Genomic DNA, 14,714 nt, shown 5'->3' on the forward strand with positions numbered 1-14,714 from the left:
GATCGCCGCCAATACCAGTAAAAACAATGAAAAAATGACATAAATTTATCCCACAGTTTGTAGACGCTATAACTTTTGCGCAAACCACTCAATATACGCTTATTGCGATTTTCTTTTTCTAAAGAATATGTAGACGAATGACTATTGGCCTAAACTGATGAATACATTTTTTTTTTTTTTTTTTATTTGTGTATTATAATATATACACATACTTTTATTTATATATGTATTATAGCAGGAAGTAAAAAATATTATTTTTTGCCCCCAAAATTCTCGGCCTTTTTTTGTTTATAGCGCAAAAAATAAAAAGCGCAGAGGTGATAAAATACCACCAAAAGAAAGCTCTATTTGTGGGAAAAAAAGGACATCAATTATTTTTGGGTACAACGTCACACGACCGCACAATTGTCAGTTAAAGTGACGCAGTGCCATATCGCAAAAAATGGCCTGGTCAGGAAGTGGGTGAATCCCTCTGGGGCTGAAGTAGTTAAAGTGATTGTAAAGGTTTGTTTGCTTTTGTTTTTTTAAATAACAAACATTGTTATACTTCCTGCTCTGTGCAAGGGTTTTGCACACAGCAGCCCTGATCTTCTTCTGGGGTGGCCCGGCGGCGCTCCTGGCTCCTTCTCTTCATCGGGTGCCCCCACAGAGAGCCGCTTTCCATGGCAGCACCCGTGTGGGCTCGCTCATGAGTCTCACTGCTGCATCCATTGACGCAGACAGCAGGAGTCGGCCCTGTCCCCCGCTCCTGTGTCATTGGATTTGATTGACAGCAGCGGGAGCTAATGGTTCCTGCTGCTATCAATCTATCCAATGAGGAAGGAGACAATGGCTGGAGTTGATGGGCTTCTGCACATCACTGGAACGGACGGGCTCAGTTAAGAAAAAGGGGGGCTTTTGGGGCAGCAGCACAGAAGGTAAAACCTGGAGACTTTACAACCCCTTTAAATATCTGGCTAGCTTAAAACTAAACCTGACAATAGGAAGCATGGGAGATGAACGGTTGTCACAACAGAAGGCCAGAGGTCATCATACATGCCTGATATCTAACCACTTGGTGTCTTTTATTCTTTTAAAATGGATATAATTCCAAATGTTAATGAAAAAAGCTAAGACATACGGTAGCGTACAGTGGATATAAAAAGTCTAAACACCCCTGTTAAAATGTCAGGTTTCTGTGATGTAAGAAAATGAGACAAAGATAAATAATATCAGAACTTTTTCCACCTTTTTAATGTGATCTATAAACCGTACAACTCAGTTGAAAAACAAACAAATCTTTTGGGGGGGGGGGTAAAAATAAAATAATGTGTTTGCATAAGTGTGCACTGTTACCTCTTATAACTGGGGATGTAGCTGTGTTCAGAATTAAGCAATCCCATTCAAACTCATGTTAAATAGGAGTCAGTACACACTTGCCATCATTTCAAAATGCCTTTGATTAACCCCAAACAAAGTTTAGATGTTCTAGTAGGTCTTTCCTGACATTTTTCTTAGTCCCATCCTATAGCAAAAGCCATGGTCTGCAGAGAGCTTCCAAAGCATCAGAGGGATCTTATTGTTAAAAGGTATCAGTCAGGAGAAGGGTACAAAAGAACTTCCAAGGCATTAGATATACCATGCAACACAGTGAAGACAGTCATCATCAAGTGAAGAAAATATGGCACAACAGTGACATTACCAAGAACTGGACGTCCCTCCAAAATTGATGAAAAGACAAGAATAAAACTGGTCAGGGAGGCTGCCAAGAGGCCTACAGCAACATTAAAGGAACTGCAGGAATATCTGGCTGTGTCAATCTCCCGTATTGTTTATATGTCTGGGCTATGGGGTAGAGTGGCAAGACTGAAGCCTTTTTTTCTTACGAAGAAAAACATCCAAGCCCAGCTAAGTTTTGCACAAAAACACATCTGAAGTCTCCCAAAATCATGTGGGAAAATGTGTTATGGTCTGATAGAACCAAGATTGAACTTTTTGGCCATAATTCCAAAAGATCTATTTGGCGAAAAAACACTACACATCCCCAAAATAACCATACCCACCGTGAAACATGGTGGTGGCAGCATCATGCTTTGGGGCTTTTCTTCAGCTGGGACAGGTGCCTTAGTCAAGGTAGAGGGAACTATGAACACTTTAAAATACCAGTCAATATTGGCACAAAACCTTCAGCCTTCTACTAGAAAGCTAAACATGAAGATGAACTTCATCTTTGAGCATGACAATAACCCAAAGCATACATCCAAATCAACGAAGGAATGGCTTTACCAGAAGATTTGAGTTTTGGAATGGCCCAGCATGGGCTCAGACCTGAATCCTATTGAAAACCTGTGGGGTGATCTGAAGAGGGCTGTGCACAGGAGATGCCCCCACAATCTGACAGATTTGGAGTGTTTTTGCAAAGAAGAGTGGGCAAATATTGCCAAGCCATGCTGATAGACTCATACCCAAAAAGACTGAGTAATGAAATCAAAAGGTGCTTCAACAAAGTATTAGTGTAAGGGTGTGCGCACTTATGCAACCATTTCAGTTTGATGTTCAATTGAGTTGTACAGTTTTATAGGTCACATTAAAGGTGGGAAAAGTTCTGAAATTATTTATTTTTGTCTCTTTTTTTTTTTTTTTTTTTACATCACAGAAACCGACATTTTACCGAGTGTGTAGACTTTTTATATCCACTGTGTGTCTAAATAAACACTCGTTCTGCTGTGGGCAACATCCATTCTTTTCCTGAAAATACATCTATTGACTTCTTATGTGGAAGATTTTCACTTGCTGTTTTTTTTGTCCTTCAGGTGAATTCCTTCAGCTGGGCTCCAAAGAGAATGAAAACGAGAGATTTGCTCACTACCTCGAAAAGACTTTTAAGAAGACAGCAAGTCTTATTGCCAACAGCTGTAAAGCAGTATGTACGTTCCTCATTTTATATAGTTAAATGGAATGTGTGCTGATTGTCATTGATCGTTCTGTGCATTACAGTTACAGGAAAGATTGAGTTTAGGCCCAACACATTAAGCCATTTATAAAATTGGCCAATAGTCAAGAGCGTACAAATAATTTATGAATTATTAGAGACTTCTCCAAGACTGCTGCTTTGTTCACTGGCAGTGCTCAGGAATGGGATCTTTTGGTTTACATATTGGGCCGGATTCAGGTAGCCCAGCATAATGATGTGCGGGCGTAACCTATCTCCGATATGTGACGCCGCCGTAAATTAGGGCGCAAGTTCCGTATTCATAAAGAACTTGCGCCCTAAGTTACGGCGGCGTAATGTATGTGGGCCGGCATAAGCCCTCCTAATTCAAATGGGGATGATGTGGGCGTGTTTTATACAAATTAATGTTGACCCCCACGTATTTTACGTTTTTTTATGAACGGCGCATGCGCCGTTCGTAAAAGAATCCCAGTGCGCATGCTCGAAATTCCGCCGCAAATCGTCAATGCTTTCGACGTGAACGTAAATTACGTCCAGCCCTATTCGCGAACGACTTACGCAAACAACATAAAAAATTCAAAATTCGACGCGGGAACGACGTCCATACTTAACATTGCGTACGCCTCATAATAGCAGGAGCAACCTAGTCACTTAGCAGGGTGTCATTTGATGGTTGTTGGTACAGCCCATCATATATTTGTACTTGTTATGGGTTGCTTCGAGTGACAGGGTTTTTACATATCTCGTGAACTAGCTTGGACACATGCACATTCCTGGATGTTTATCATAATATGGGGGGGTGATGTGATCCACAGTTCATTGTGAGAGGTAATGTATGTCACTCGAAGCAAGGGGACGGAAGGGACTTTTTATTTAGACAGGTTTTTATCTGGAAGTCTGTTAATTTTCACTGAACAATAAAAGAGGATTGCTCAGAGCTGGATTAACTCTGTGTGGCAAGACTGGGCACAGATGATAGGAAATCTTATTCTCTACATTGTGACATTAAAAAAAATTGGGGGTTTACATCCACTTTAAAGGATAAGTTTACCTTTTAACCACTTCAGCACCGGAAGGATTTACACACTTCCTGACCAGGCCATTTTTTGCGATGGGGCACTGTGTCGCTTTAACTGACAATTGCGCTGTCATGCGACGCTGTACACAAAATTTACGTCCTTTCCTCCCCCCCCACAAATAGAGCTTTCTTTTGGTGGTATTTGATCACCTCTGCTTTTTTTTTTTGCACTATATACAAAAAAAGTGACAAAAAAAAATGTTTTTACTTTTCTGCTATAAAACCCAATAAAAAAAAAAAAAAAAAAAAAAAAAATATTTAGGCAGATATGTATTCTGCTAATTATTCTTTGTAACAAAAAATCGCAATAAACGTATATTGGTTTGCGCAAAAGTTATCGCGTCTACAAAATAGGGGATATATTTATGGCATTTTTATTATTATTTTTGTTTTGTTACTAGTAATGGTGACGATCAGTGATTTTTGCGGCGGACAGATCGGACACCTAACTGATATTTTTGACACTTTTTTGAGAACCAGTGACATTACAGTAATAAGTGCACACTGGCAGGGAAGGGGGTAACATCAGGGGTGATCAAAGGGGTTAAATGTTTTCCCTATTTGTGTTTTCGAACTGTATGGGGGAGTGTGTGAGTGTGGAAACACAGATTCATCTTCCTGCATAGCAGAAAGACAGAATCTATGTGATCTCCCATCAGAACGGAGATTTGCCTTGTTTACACAGGTATTTCCCCCATTCTGTCACTGTGGGGGAACGATTGCGAGTGGCCGGCAGACACTGAGTCCCACCGGACACGCTGATTGGCTCTCCCGCTGGCTAATGGGAGCACTTCCCCACAAAAGCGAGTTTCTGAGCCAACATACAGCTGCGGCGATTCGGGGGATTGTGCCACCTTGCCGCAGTATAATGACAGTGGCTGGTCGGCAAATGGTTAAAAAGGAACACATAATTAAAAAAAAAAAATTGCAGGTATTTTTCTTTCCTAAGGAGCCTGCAGAGCCTTGCACCCACTATCAGCAGAACGCGGGTGCTATCTCAGGCTCCCGCAGACTCTGGGCATAGCTGTCTTCTTGTACCTCATAAGGGCAGGCAGTTACCTGAGAGCAGAAAGATTAATGGACTATGAGAGTGCTCACCATCACCTTCCGTAGTTCATTGTGTACTACAAGCCATCAGCGAAACTCCCACAGCTGCTCGGTTTTTAAATTGTGACAACAAGTGCGGGGAGAGGATCCCCCGCCTGCTGTCACAGGGAAGGGGAAATGGAGGGGAGAGGCTGCAGATGCTGGAACATGTTACATGTTCCACCTTACAAACAGGTGAAACCTGTCACATGTTCCAAAGGTGAACTTATCCTTTAAAGATTTGCCTGCCAGAATGACAGTCAGGCTAGAAAAAGCACCTCCCCCTTATTGTTTTCATGACAAGTTTATTTTAAGGGTTAGTGCTTAAGGATAGGAGCTGTTTTCACAGTGCACCTGAAGCCAGTTGTAAAGAGTGGGGAACGGTTAGAACTCCTGTCAGGTTTATTTATTTTTGCTATGTGTGTCCCATCGGTAAGATTGTACTGTCCCAGAGAGATATAAGAAGTGGAAGGAAATCTGACACTTGATGGGTATTGTTATTGGAGGATCTTCCACCACTTCTTGTTATAGGTGCTAACCTTTCCCCACTCTATCAAATAAAGACATTTTAACTTTAGATGCACAGACTAATGTATTAATAAGGCTATTAAACTGTATAGGTTCATGTTGATTGTCTTGATTAAAAGGGGGTCTTCTTGGCACTGAAATATTCCATCTAGTGCCACAGGTGTATGGGTGATGTATCCAATCTTAAGAAAGGAAGCGTCTCAGGCAGCGGATGTGCTTTAGCCAGTTCCCCCCAGTCTAGACTGGGAAAACGAAATTTTGTTTTCTTCTATGTGCAATGCAAGCAGACTTTTTTATTTTTTAATTTATTTTTTATTACTAAAATCCTCATTGAGTGAGTTCATGGTATCTGTAGGGTTAGTCCTGGAAAACTGTAGATGGCAACTCTCACTGTGATTTCCTGTGTTCTTCTTCTAGGTATCAATCTTAGGATGTCCTGATCCAAAGGTCCATGAGATAGCCTTCCAGTATGGCAGAAATGTAGGAATAGCCTTCCAGGTAGGTGTTCTCCCGCTATATGATTCATAAAGCTTGTTTCAGGAAATTTCCAAACATACCGTATTGAGCAGCACCAAATACACAGAGCCATATTCACATCACTCCCTGTTCTAGGGAAACTTGCATTTTTCTGTCCATACAGAAGCCACAAATTCATTTTAGGCTGAAGCCAGTTAATTTGTTTTTGTGTTGTAGTACTTGGGAGGGATTGTTTTGACTGTCTCATTTCTTGAGGCCCTAAAATGCCAGGATGTACAAACAACACCCCTCAAAATTACAACTTTTTGGAAAGTAGACATGCCAAGGTATTTAGTAGGGAGTATTTTTTTGCCACAATTTTTGGTAAATTTAAAGTAAAAAATATATATTTTTTTTCACAACGTTGTCCTTTTCGAAAAATATTTGTCTCACACAGCGTGGGCATGCTTACAATTAAATCACAATACTTTTCCACTGCCTAGATGCTTAGAGGGGCCCAAAATCGAAGGAGTACTTTCAGACTCTTTGAAGGGGTATAAACTATGCATATGATTTCCTAACAAACGGTCACATTTGTTGGGACCCTAAAGTGACCGGAAAGTAGAAACTCCCATAAAATTACTACATTTTGGAAAGAAAACCTTCTAAAAAAAAAATTATATATATATATATATATATATATATATATATATATATATATATATATATATATATATATATATATATATATATATATACTCAGGGGAATGGTGAATCTTCTTTTGAAGATCACATTTTTTGCTGAATGTTTTTGGACAATGCATTCTGCATTTTACAGGTTTGTAAATTAAGATATTTCTAACACATAGTGTTGGGCATACTTACAATTGCACCCCAATCACATTCTGCTACTCCTCCCGAGCATGGGCATACCACATACCTGAGACTTTCATAGCCTAGCTGCGTAGAGGGGCCTTAAACCAAGGAGCACCTTCAGGCTTTCAAAGAGCATAAATTGGACATCTAATTTCCGGACTACCTATCACATTTTGGAGGCCCTGAAGTGTCTAAGACAGTGGAAGCACCCACAAAATAACTGCATTTTGAAAACAAAACACCCTAAAGTATATTTAAAGAGGCATATTGAGTTCTTCTTTTTTTTTTTTTTTTTTTTTTTTATTATTATTATTATTCAATGACAACATTTATTTTTATTTTTTTCACAAAAATTTCAAGTAATAGAGTTTTTCTAACACACAACATGGGCATATTTAGAATTAGGGCCCTTTCACACTGGTGCACTTAAGAATGTGGTATGTGTTTTTACCGTGCTTTCAATGCGATTTTTTTATTTTTTTTTTCTTGTGCACTTTCTGTTTTCCTGACTCCCAGCATGCATCTGTGAAACATAGATATGTGACTTAAAAAATGCAGGCTCTGTGAAATATCTGACACAGCAGTGCCTACTCTTACAGGGGATTGTGGATGTGTCACAGAATTCAAGTAAATGTGTTGGCATCACAGAGCAAGTTTTACAAATGTCAAGATCATTTAGATTAATAGGAATAGGCTAATATTATGTTGAATTTGGTGGATAATTTTACATTTTGACTATTGATACGCTTTAATATTTTTTTTTTTTTTTTTTTTTTTACGCTTTAATATATTTTAATCATTGCTTCATGTTATGTTGGAAAAATATTCCCTTAATCTTGGTGTTTTCTTACCTTTCAGCTTATTGATGACATATTAGATTTTACATCTTGTGCGAGCCAACTGGGGAAACCGACAGCCGCAGATCTGAAGTTGGGACTGGCGACTGGTCCAGTTTTATTTGCTTGTCAACAGGTAAAATTCAGTACTCGGTATAGATATTGCCAGTATCCATCCACTGTGCTATTGGTGATGGTGTGGTGAATCTGGCCCCTGCACTGTGAGCATGGCTGCTAGTGGTGGGGTGACTCCAGCTCCTATACTTTGACCATGATTGGTGGTAATCGTAATGATTTTCAGCCCCTACAATGTGATCATGGCTGTTAATAATGGTGTGGTGACTTCAACTCCTACACTCTAAGCTGCTAGTGATGGCTGTGGTGGCTCCAACTCTTACACTGTGACCCTGGCTATTAGGAATTGGTGTGGTGCCGCCACATGGCTGTGTTACCATGGCTGTTAGTGATGATTGATGGCCCCAGCCCCTATGTTGCCTATGTTCTGAGAATGGCTGTTGGTGATCGTGTAGTGACTCCAGTCCCTACAATGTGACCATGGCTGTTGGCGATGCGATGAATCCAGCCTCTACCCTGTGGCCATGGCTGTTGTAAATGACGTGGCGACTCCATCGCCTACAATGTGACCATGACTGCTAATTATGTTGTGGTGGCTTCAGCCTCTACACTGTGACCATAGTTGTTGGTGATAGTGTGCTGACTTCAGCCCCTATGCTGTGACCATTGCTGTTGGTGACAGTGTGGTTACCTCGGCCCAGGGCCGCCATCAGGATTTATGGGGCCCCTTACACAGCATGGGCCCCATGCCCCGTCACTGCGTCAAATTAACTGAAAATTGCGCAACGTGGCTCCCAAACAAAATTGGGGTCCTTTTTTTTCCACAAATAGAGCTTTCTCTTGGTGGTATTTGATCACCTCTGCGTTTTTAATTTTTTGTGCTATAAACAAAAAAATAGCGTCAATTTTGAAAAAAACACTATTTTTTACTTTTTGGTATAATAAATATCCCATATTTTTTTCTCTCGGTTTAGGCCGATACGTATTCTTCTACATATTTTTGGTAAAAAAAAAATCGCAATAAGCGTATAGTGATTGGTTTGTACAAAAGTTAAAGCGCCTACAAAAAAGGGGCAGAATTATGACATTATTTTTTTTACTAGATTTTTATTGTCACTGCCACATTACGGCAGACACATCTGACACTTTTGACACTATTTTGGGACCATTCACATTTATACAGCCAACAGTGCTATAAATATGCACTGACTACTGTATAAATGTGACTGGCAGGGAAGGGGTTAACACTAGGGGGCGAGGAAGGGGTTAAATGTGTTCCCTACTAGTGATTCTAACTGTGGGGGAAGTGGACTGACTGGGGGAGGTGACTGATCTGTGTCCCTATGTACAAGGGACACAGAATCGGTCTCCTCTCCCTGACAGGACGTGGATCTCTGTGTTTACACACATAGATCCATGTCCTTGTCTGTGTAACGGCCGATCGCGGCCGACAGGCACGCGCATCAGCACCGCAGTGATGCTCTGGGCATGCATGCTCCCCCCCAGTGGCCGGAGGAGCCGAGGATGTCAATAGACATCCTCCCGGCATTGTAGAGCCACCTTGTGGCCCTCATTTTACAATGCTGGGGCTCCAAGAGGATATATATATGGATATATATATATATATATATATATATATATATATATATATATATATATATATATATATATATATATATATATATATATATATATATATATATATATATATATATATATATATATATAATATTTACTTTACATTACATATAAAAGGGGGGGTGGGTTGCCATCCAGGACCCTGGGGATCTCCGGGCCCTTTAATAAAAAAAAATATATATATATATATTAAAAAAAGGGGGGGGGTTCCTATCCAGGGCCCTTTAATAAAAACAAAAAATCTATATAAAAAAAGTGTGGTCGCCATCTGGGGACCTCTGGGCCCCTTACAAAAAAATTTTTATAAAGAAAAGGGGGTTGCCATCCGGGCCTCTTACAGGTGTACTGCCTGTACCCCCCTGATGGCGGCCCTGCCCCAGCCCCTACATTTTAAGCATGGCTGTTGGCGATGGTGGGTGACTCCAGCCCTTACACTGTGACTATGGCTGTTAGTGATGTTGTTGTGGCTTCAGCTTTTAGACTATGGTCACGTTTTTTCAGTACATCCTGCATTTTCAGTTTCAGCACTAACATTTCCATTCGATGCGCCTCTAGCTGTTAGTGATGTTGTAATGGCACCAGTCCCTACCAGTAGTTTGAGGGTCACTGGTGATATCGGCCATTTATCTGGTTTTTGTTTATACAATAAAAACATGTTTATATAAGATGTCTATACATCTTTTGTTTGTTTTTAAAAGAGTTTTAATAAAGAATATACTTTTTAAACAATATCTATATCCAGTGTGGTGCCAGTAAAGTCCCAGTTTTCTAGAAGTCCCTGCGCTGTGACAATGGCATTTAGTAAAGATTCAATCTCATCACTGGAGATGTGAATGAGCACGCTGTACAGAACAATCAATAGTCCAAGTGTAACCCTATGAGCCCAGACGTGCCTTGTCTTCTGGGTAGTAAAATCTGATGCGTTACATTTTAGGCCAATCGCCTTGAAATGCCCATAAATAAAGTTCATGGTATTTACAGGAGGATATACAAGAACAGACTTGTGTTTTTTTCCCCGTGTAACATGAAGATAATTATCTCATTGTTTGCTTTGGATGTAGTTCCCGGAGCTGAACGCAATGATAATGAGAAGATTCAGTTTACCAGGAGACGTTGAACGAGCGTGGCAATATGTCCGTCAGGTAAGGGAGAACTCCGCTTCCAGTCACTATTATATGGTATGAGCTCTGCAAGGCTAATCACTTGCCCAAGAACATGGAGAGTTATCAATAATATGTAACCTATGGGTTTCCCACTTTTCCTGACATTTTTTAAAGCGGGAGTTCACCCATTTAAAAAAAAAAAAAAAAAAATCTCCCCTTAGCTTCCTGCTCGTTCGGTCTAGGGGAATCGGCTATTTATATTAAAATATGTGCAGTACTTACCCGTTTTCGAGCTGCATCTTCTTCCGTCGCTTCCGGGTATGGGTCTTCTGGAGCGGGCGTTCCTTCTTGATTGACATTCTTCCGAGAGGCTTCCGACGGTCGCATCCATCGCGTCACTCGTAGCCGAAAGAAGCCGAACGTCGGTGCGGCTCTATACTGCGCCTGCGCACCGACGTTCGGCTTCTTTCGGAAAATCGTGACGCGATGGATGCGACCGTCGGAAGCCTCTCGGAAACCTGTCAATCAAGAAGGAACGCCCATTCCCGAAGACCCATACCCGGAAGCGACGGAGAGGATGCGTCTCGTAAACGGGTAAGTACTGCACATATTTTAAAATAAATAGCCGATTCCCCTAGTAATAACGAGCAGGAATCTAAGGGGGAAAAGTGCCCTCTAAGGGTGAACCCCCGCTTTAAGTAAACCTAGAGAGAAACATCATTGCTGACGTTTCCTTCTGAAAATGCTAGCTTGCCTGGCTCTTGCCTTGATTCTTTTTTTTCTTTTAGCTGCTGACCCAGAACAGGCATGACTATAAAAGCTTTCTTTTTTTCATTTGCAGTTTGGTCAATGTCCACTACCTAGAGCTTTCCCTATCTGTCAGTCAATGCACCTTTTTATCCTGCTAGGCTTACCACTTGCAATACATTGAAACAGGTTCCTTGTGGCTTTTAGATTAAAGGTGTCTGCTAAAATGCTTAGTTGTAATAATGCCTGATACTACCGTCGGTTCACGTTCTGGTATAATGAAGCACGGGATTGTTTCCTCTTCTTGTTGTTGTGTGTACTTTTCATAGAATACGAGGTGTTTTGTGATTGGACAAGGGGAGAGGAGGGGGCAGATGAATGAGAGGACCGCTTATTGCCTTGTATTCTGTAAAATAATATATATATATTTTTTTTTTTTTTTGAATGGATGAGAGAATAAACCCCTTTCATTCATTGTACAAGTGTTCAAACTCTGTTGTATTGATTCCAGGTAATACTGTTAACTGTCACTGCTACTTTGCATCCCCAGCAGCCATCTGGATGTAGTATATCCAGCATTAGTGGTAACATGGATTATTTTTATTATTAATAGAGTTAAACTTTAACCACTGCAGCCCCAGAAGGTTTTACCCCCTTAATGATCAGGCAATTTTTGCGATGCGGCACTGCATTGGTTTAACTGACAATTGCACAGTCATGCGACGCTGTACACAAATAAAATTGATGGCCTTTTTCCCACACAAATAGAGCTTTCTTTTGGTGGTATTTTATCATCTCTGCATTTTTTATTTTTTACGCTATAAACAAAAAAATACTGACAATTTTGAAAAAAAAATAAAACCCTTTTTTACTTTCTGCTATCAAAAATCTAATTTATTCATCAATTTAGGCCAATATGTATTCTGCCACATAATAATGCAATTTTTAGCAGGCTCTGACACTAAGTGACACTTTTTGGGGACCAGTGATGCCAGTACAGCGAGCGGTTCTAAAAAAAAAATGCACCGTCACTGTACAACTGACACTGACTTTCTAACTGTCGGGGGGTGCTTTTACTAAGGCCCCTTTCACACTGGGGCAGTATGTGCGGTGGCGGTATAGCGGCGCTATACTGTGGGATTTGCAGCGATATTCGGCCGCTAGCGGTGCGGTATTAACCACCGCTAGCGGCCAATAAAGGGTTAATACCGCCTGCAGAGGCGCCTTGCCGGCGGTATTACCGCAGTGTCCCATTGTTTTCAATGTGAAGGAGCGGTATACACACCGCTCCCCTCATTGCTCCAAAAATGCTGCTTGCAGGAGATTTTTCTTTCTCCCGCCAGCGCATCGCCTCAGTGTGAAACCCCTTCGGGTGGGGTGGTTCTAAAGTGGTTAAGGCCAAACCTCCACCCATCTGCGAGCCCCTTTCTGGTCTGGTCTGGGCAGGGTTTAAGCCTAAAATTTGAAGGATCATCAAACAAAAGCAATCTTAAAGTGAGCAAGAGGCTTTTCTGGGAGGTTTTAGGCCACATCCCCCCCGGCCGGGCGGGCATTTTATTATCCTAACTGGGCATCATATGATGTCCAGCAGGATAAGCCACTCACGTGCGATTGGTAGTGTGGTATGTCGCTGTGACACACCACATTTCCGATCTTGGTAAAGAGCCTATGACTTAGGCGCTTTTACCATGTGATCAGCTGTGTCCAATCACAGCTGATCATATGGTAACCAGGAAGTGCCGGTTATAGATAAAAAAATAAATGTAATTTCGGTAGTGTTGCATGATCGCGCAATGGTCATTCAAAGTGCGACAGCGCTGAAAGCTGAAAATTGGCCTGGGCACTGGGCAGGAAGGGGGTAAAAGTGCCCGGTATTGAAATGGTAAATGTGTTTCTTGTATTCTGTGTTTTAAAAGGTTCAACATACAAAAGCGTAGATTTAAACACCAGAGCAGTATTCGGCAGTGTTGGCTTAATTTATTTTATTTATCTTTGTTCTGACAGAGTGATGGTGTTCACCAAACCACCTACCTCGCCCAGCGCTACTGTAATGAAGCGATCCGAGAGATCAGCAAGCTGCAGCCGTCCCCGGAGAGAGACGCTCTCATCCACCTAACAGAAATTGTCCTCACTAGAGACAAGTGACCGAGGACAGGGACTCTTTACTGGCAGCTACCACCAAACAGTGCCTAACGCCAGCACATGTGTACACAACCCGTTCAGCTTCCAGTGCGGGCCACCAAAAAAAAAAGGACTTTTAAGAGAAATCACCACATGTTTATTATGCCTTTTCACCATGACAGTACTGTATTTTTTTTATTAAGATTTTATCAGAGGAAGCCATATTATGTATGAACGTGAGCAGTAAAGGGGAGAGTGAATTTCATCAGATGTATTGTGCAAAAGGATAAAATCAAATCAATTTTCAATTCTCTGCTGGAATTTTTTTTTTATACCTGATTAATTTAAAAGAACCTATCGTGGAATGTGTGCTTTTCTTAGCGGCTTTTTAAAAAAAAAAATTACATCATAGGAGAGTGAATTGGGACTACTGGGTTATGCACCACCTCCAGGTGATTGGACACTGGTAAATGGCCATATAAAATGTGTCTCTTTCTTTCTTTCTTTCTTTCTTTCTTTCTTTTTCTCTCGCTCTCTGTTCTCTCTCCTCTCTGTTCTCTCTCCTCTCTGTTCTCTCTCCTCTCTGTTCTCTCTCCTCTCTGTTCTCTCTCCTCTCTGTTCTCTCTCCTCTCTGTTCTCTCTCCTCTCTGTTCTCTCTCTCTCTCTCTCTCTCTCTCTCTTCGTTCGCGCGCTCTCTCTTTGGCAGAACCAAATACATGTTGGCATTGCCAAAGCAGTTGAGTTTGTTCTCTCTCTCTCTGTTCTCTCTCTCTCTGTTCTCTCTCCCTCTCTGTTCTCTCTCTATCTCTGTTCTCTCTCTATCTCTGTGTTCTCTCTCTCTCTCTCTCTCTCTGTTCTCTATCTCTGTTCTCTCTCTATCTCTGTGTTCTCTCTGTTCTCTCTCTGTTCTCTCTCTGTTCTCTCTCTGTTCTCTCTCTGTTCTCTCTCTGTTCTCTCTCTGTTCTCTCTCTGTTCTCTCTCTCTCTCTCTCTCTCTCTCTCTCTCTCTCTCTCTCTCTCTGTTCTCTCTCTCTGTTCTCTCTCTCTCTCTCTCTGTTCTCTCTCTCTCTCTCTCTCTCTCTCTCTGTTCTCTCTCTCTGTTCTCTCTCTCTCTCTCTCTCTCTCTCTCTCTCTGTTCTCTCTCTCTGTTCTCTCTCTCTCTCTCTCTCTCTCTCTCTCTCTGTTCTCTCTCTCTGTTCTCTCTCTCTGTTCTCTCTCTCTCTCTCTCTCTCTCTCTCT

General features: G+C 41.3%; 1 protein-coding gene across 4 annotated transcripts in view; it reads left to right on the plus strand.

Moving 5' to 3' along the window:
• PDSS1 (decaprenyl diphosphate synthase subunit 1) overlaps positions 1-13,784 on the plus strand; it is a 32,163-nt gene extending 18,379 nt beyond the window's left edge. For all 4 annotated transcript variants that reach the window (XM_040352550.1, XM_040352551.1, XM_040352552.1 and 1 more), the window contains exons 7-11: positions 2,793-2,902; positions 6,042-6,122; positions 7,815-7,928; positions 10,567-10,647; positions 13,360-13,784. In XM_040352550.1, coding sequence (XP_040208484.1) covers positions 2,793-2,902; positions 6,042-6,122; positions 7,815-7,928; positions 10,567-10,647; positions 13,360-13,500 — 527 coding nt within the window. In that variant the 3' untranslated portion in view covers positions 13,501-13,784. The remainder of the gene's footprint in view (positions 1-2,792; positions 2,903-6,041; positions 6,123-7,814; positions 7,929-10,566; positions 10,648-13,359) is intronic.
• Positions 13,785-14,714: the final 930 nt, after the last annotated feature.

Source organism: Rana temporaria, chromosome 5 (genome assembly GCF_905171775.1).
Source record: "Rana temporaria chromosome 5, aRanTem1.1, whole genome shotgun sequence".
Taxonomy (NCBI): domain Eukaryota; kingdom Metazoa; phylum Chordata; class Amphibia; order Anura; family Ranidae; genus Rana; species Rana temporaria.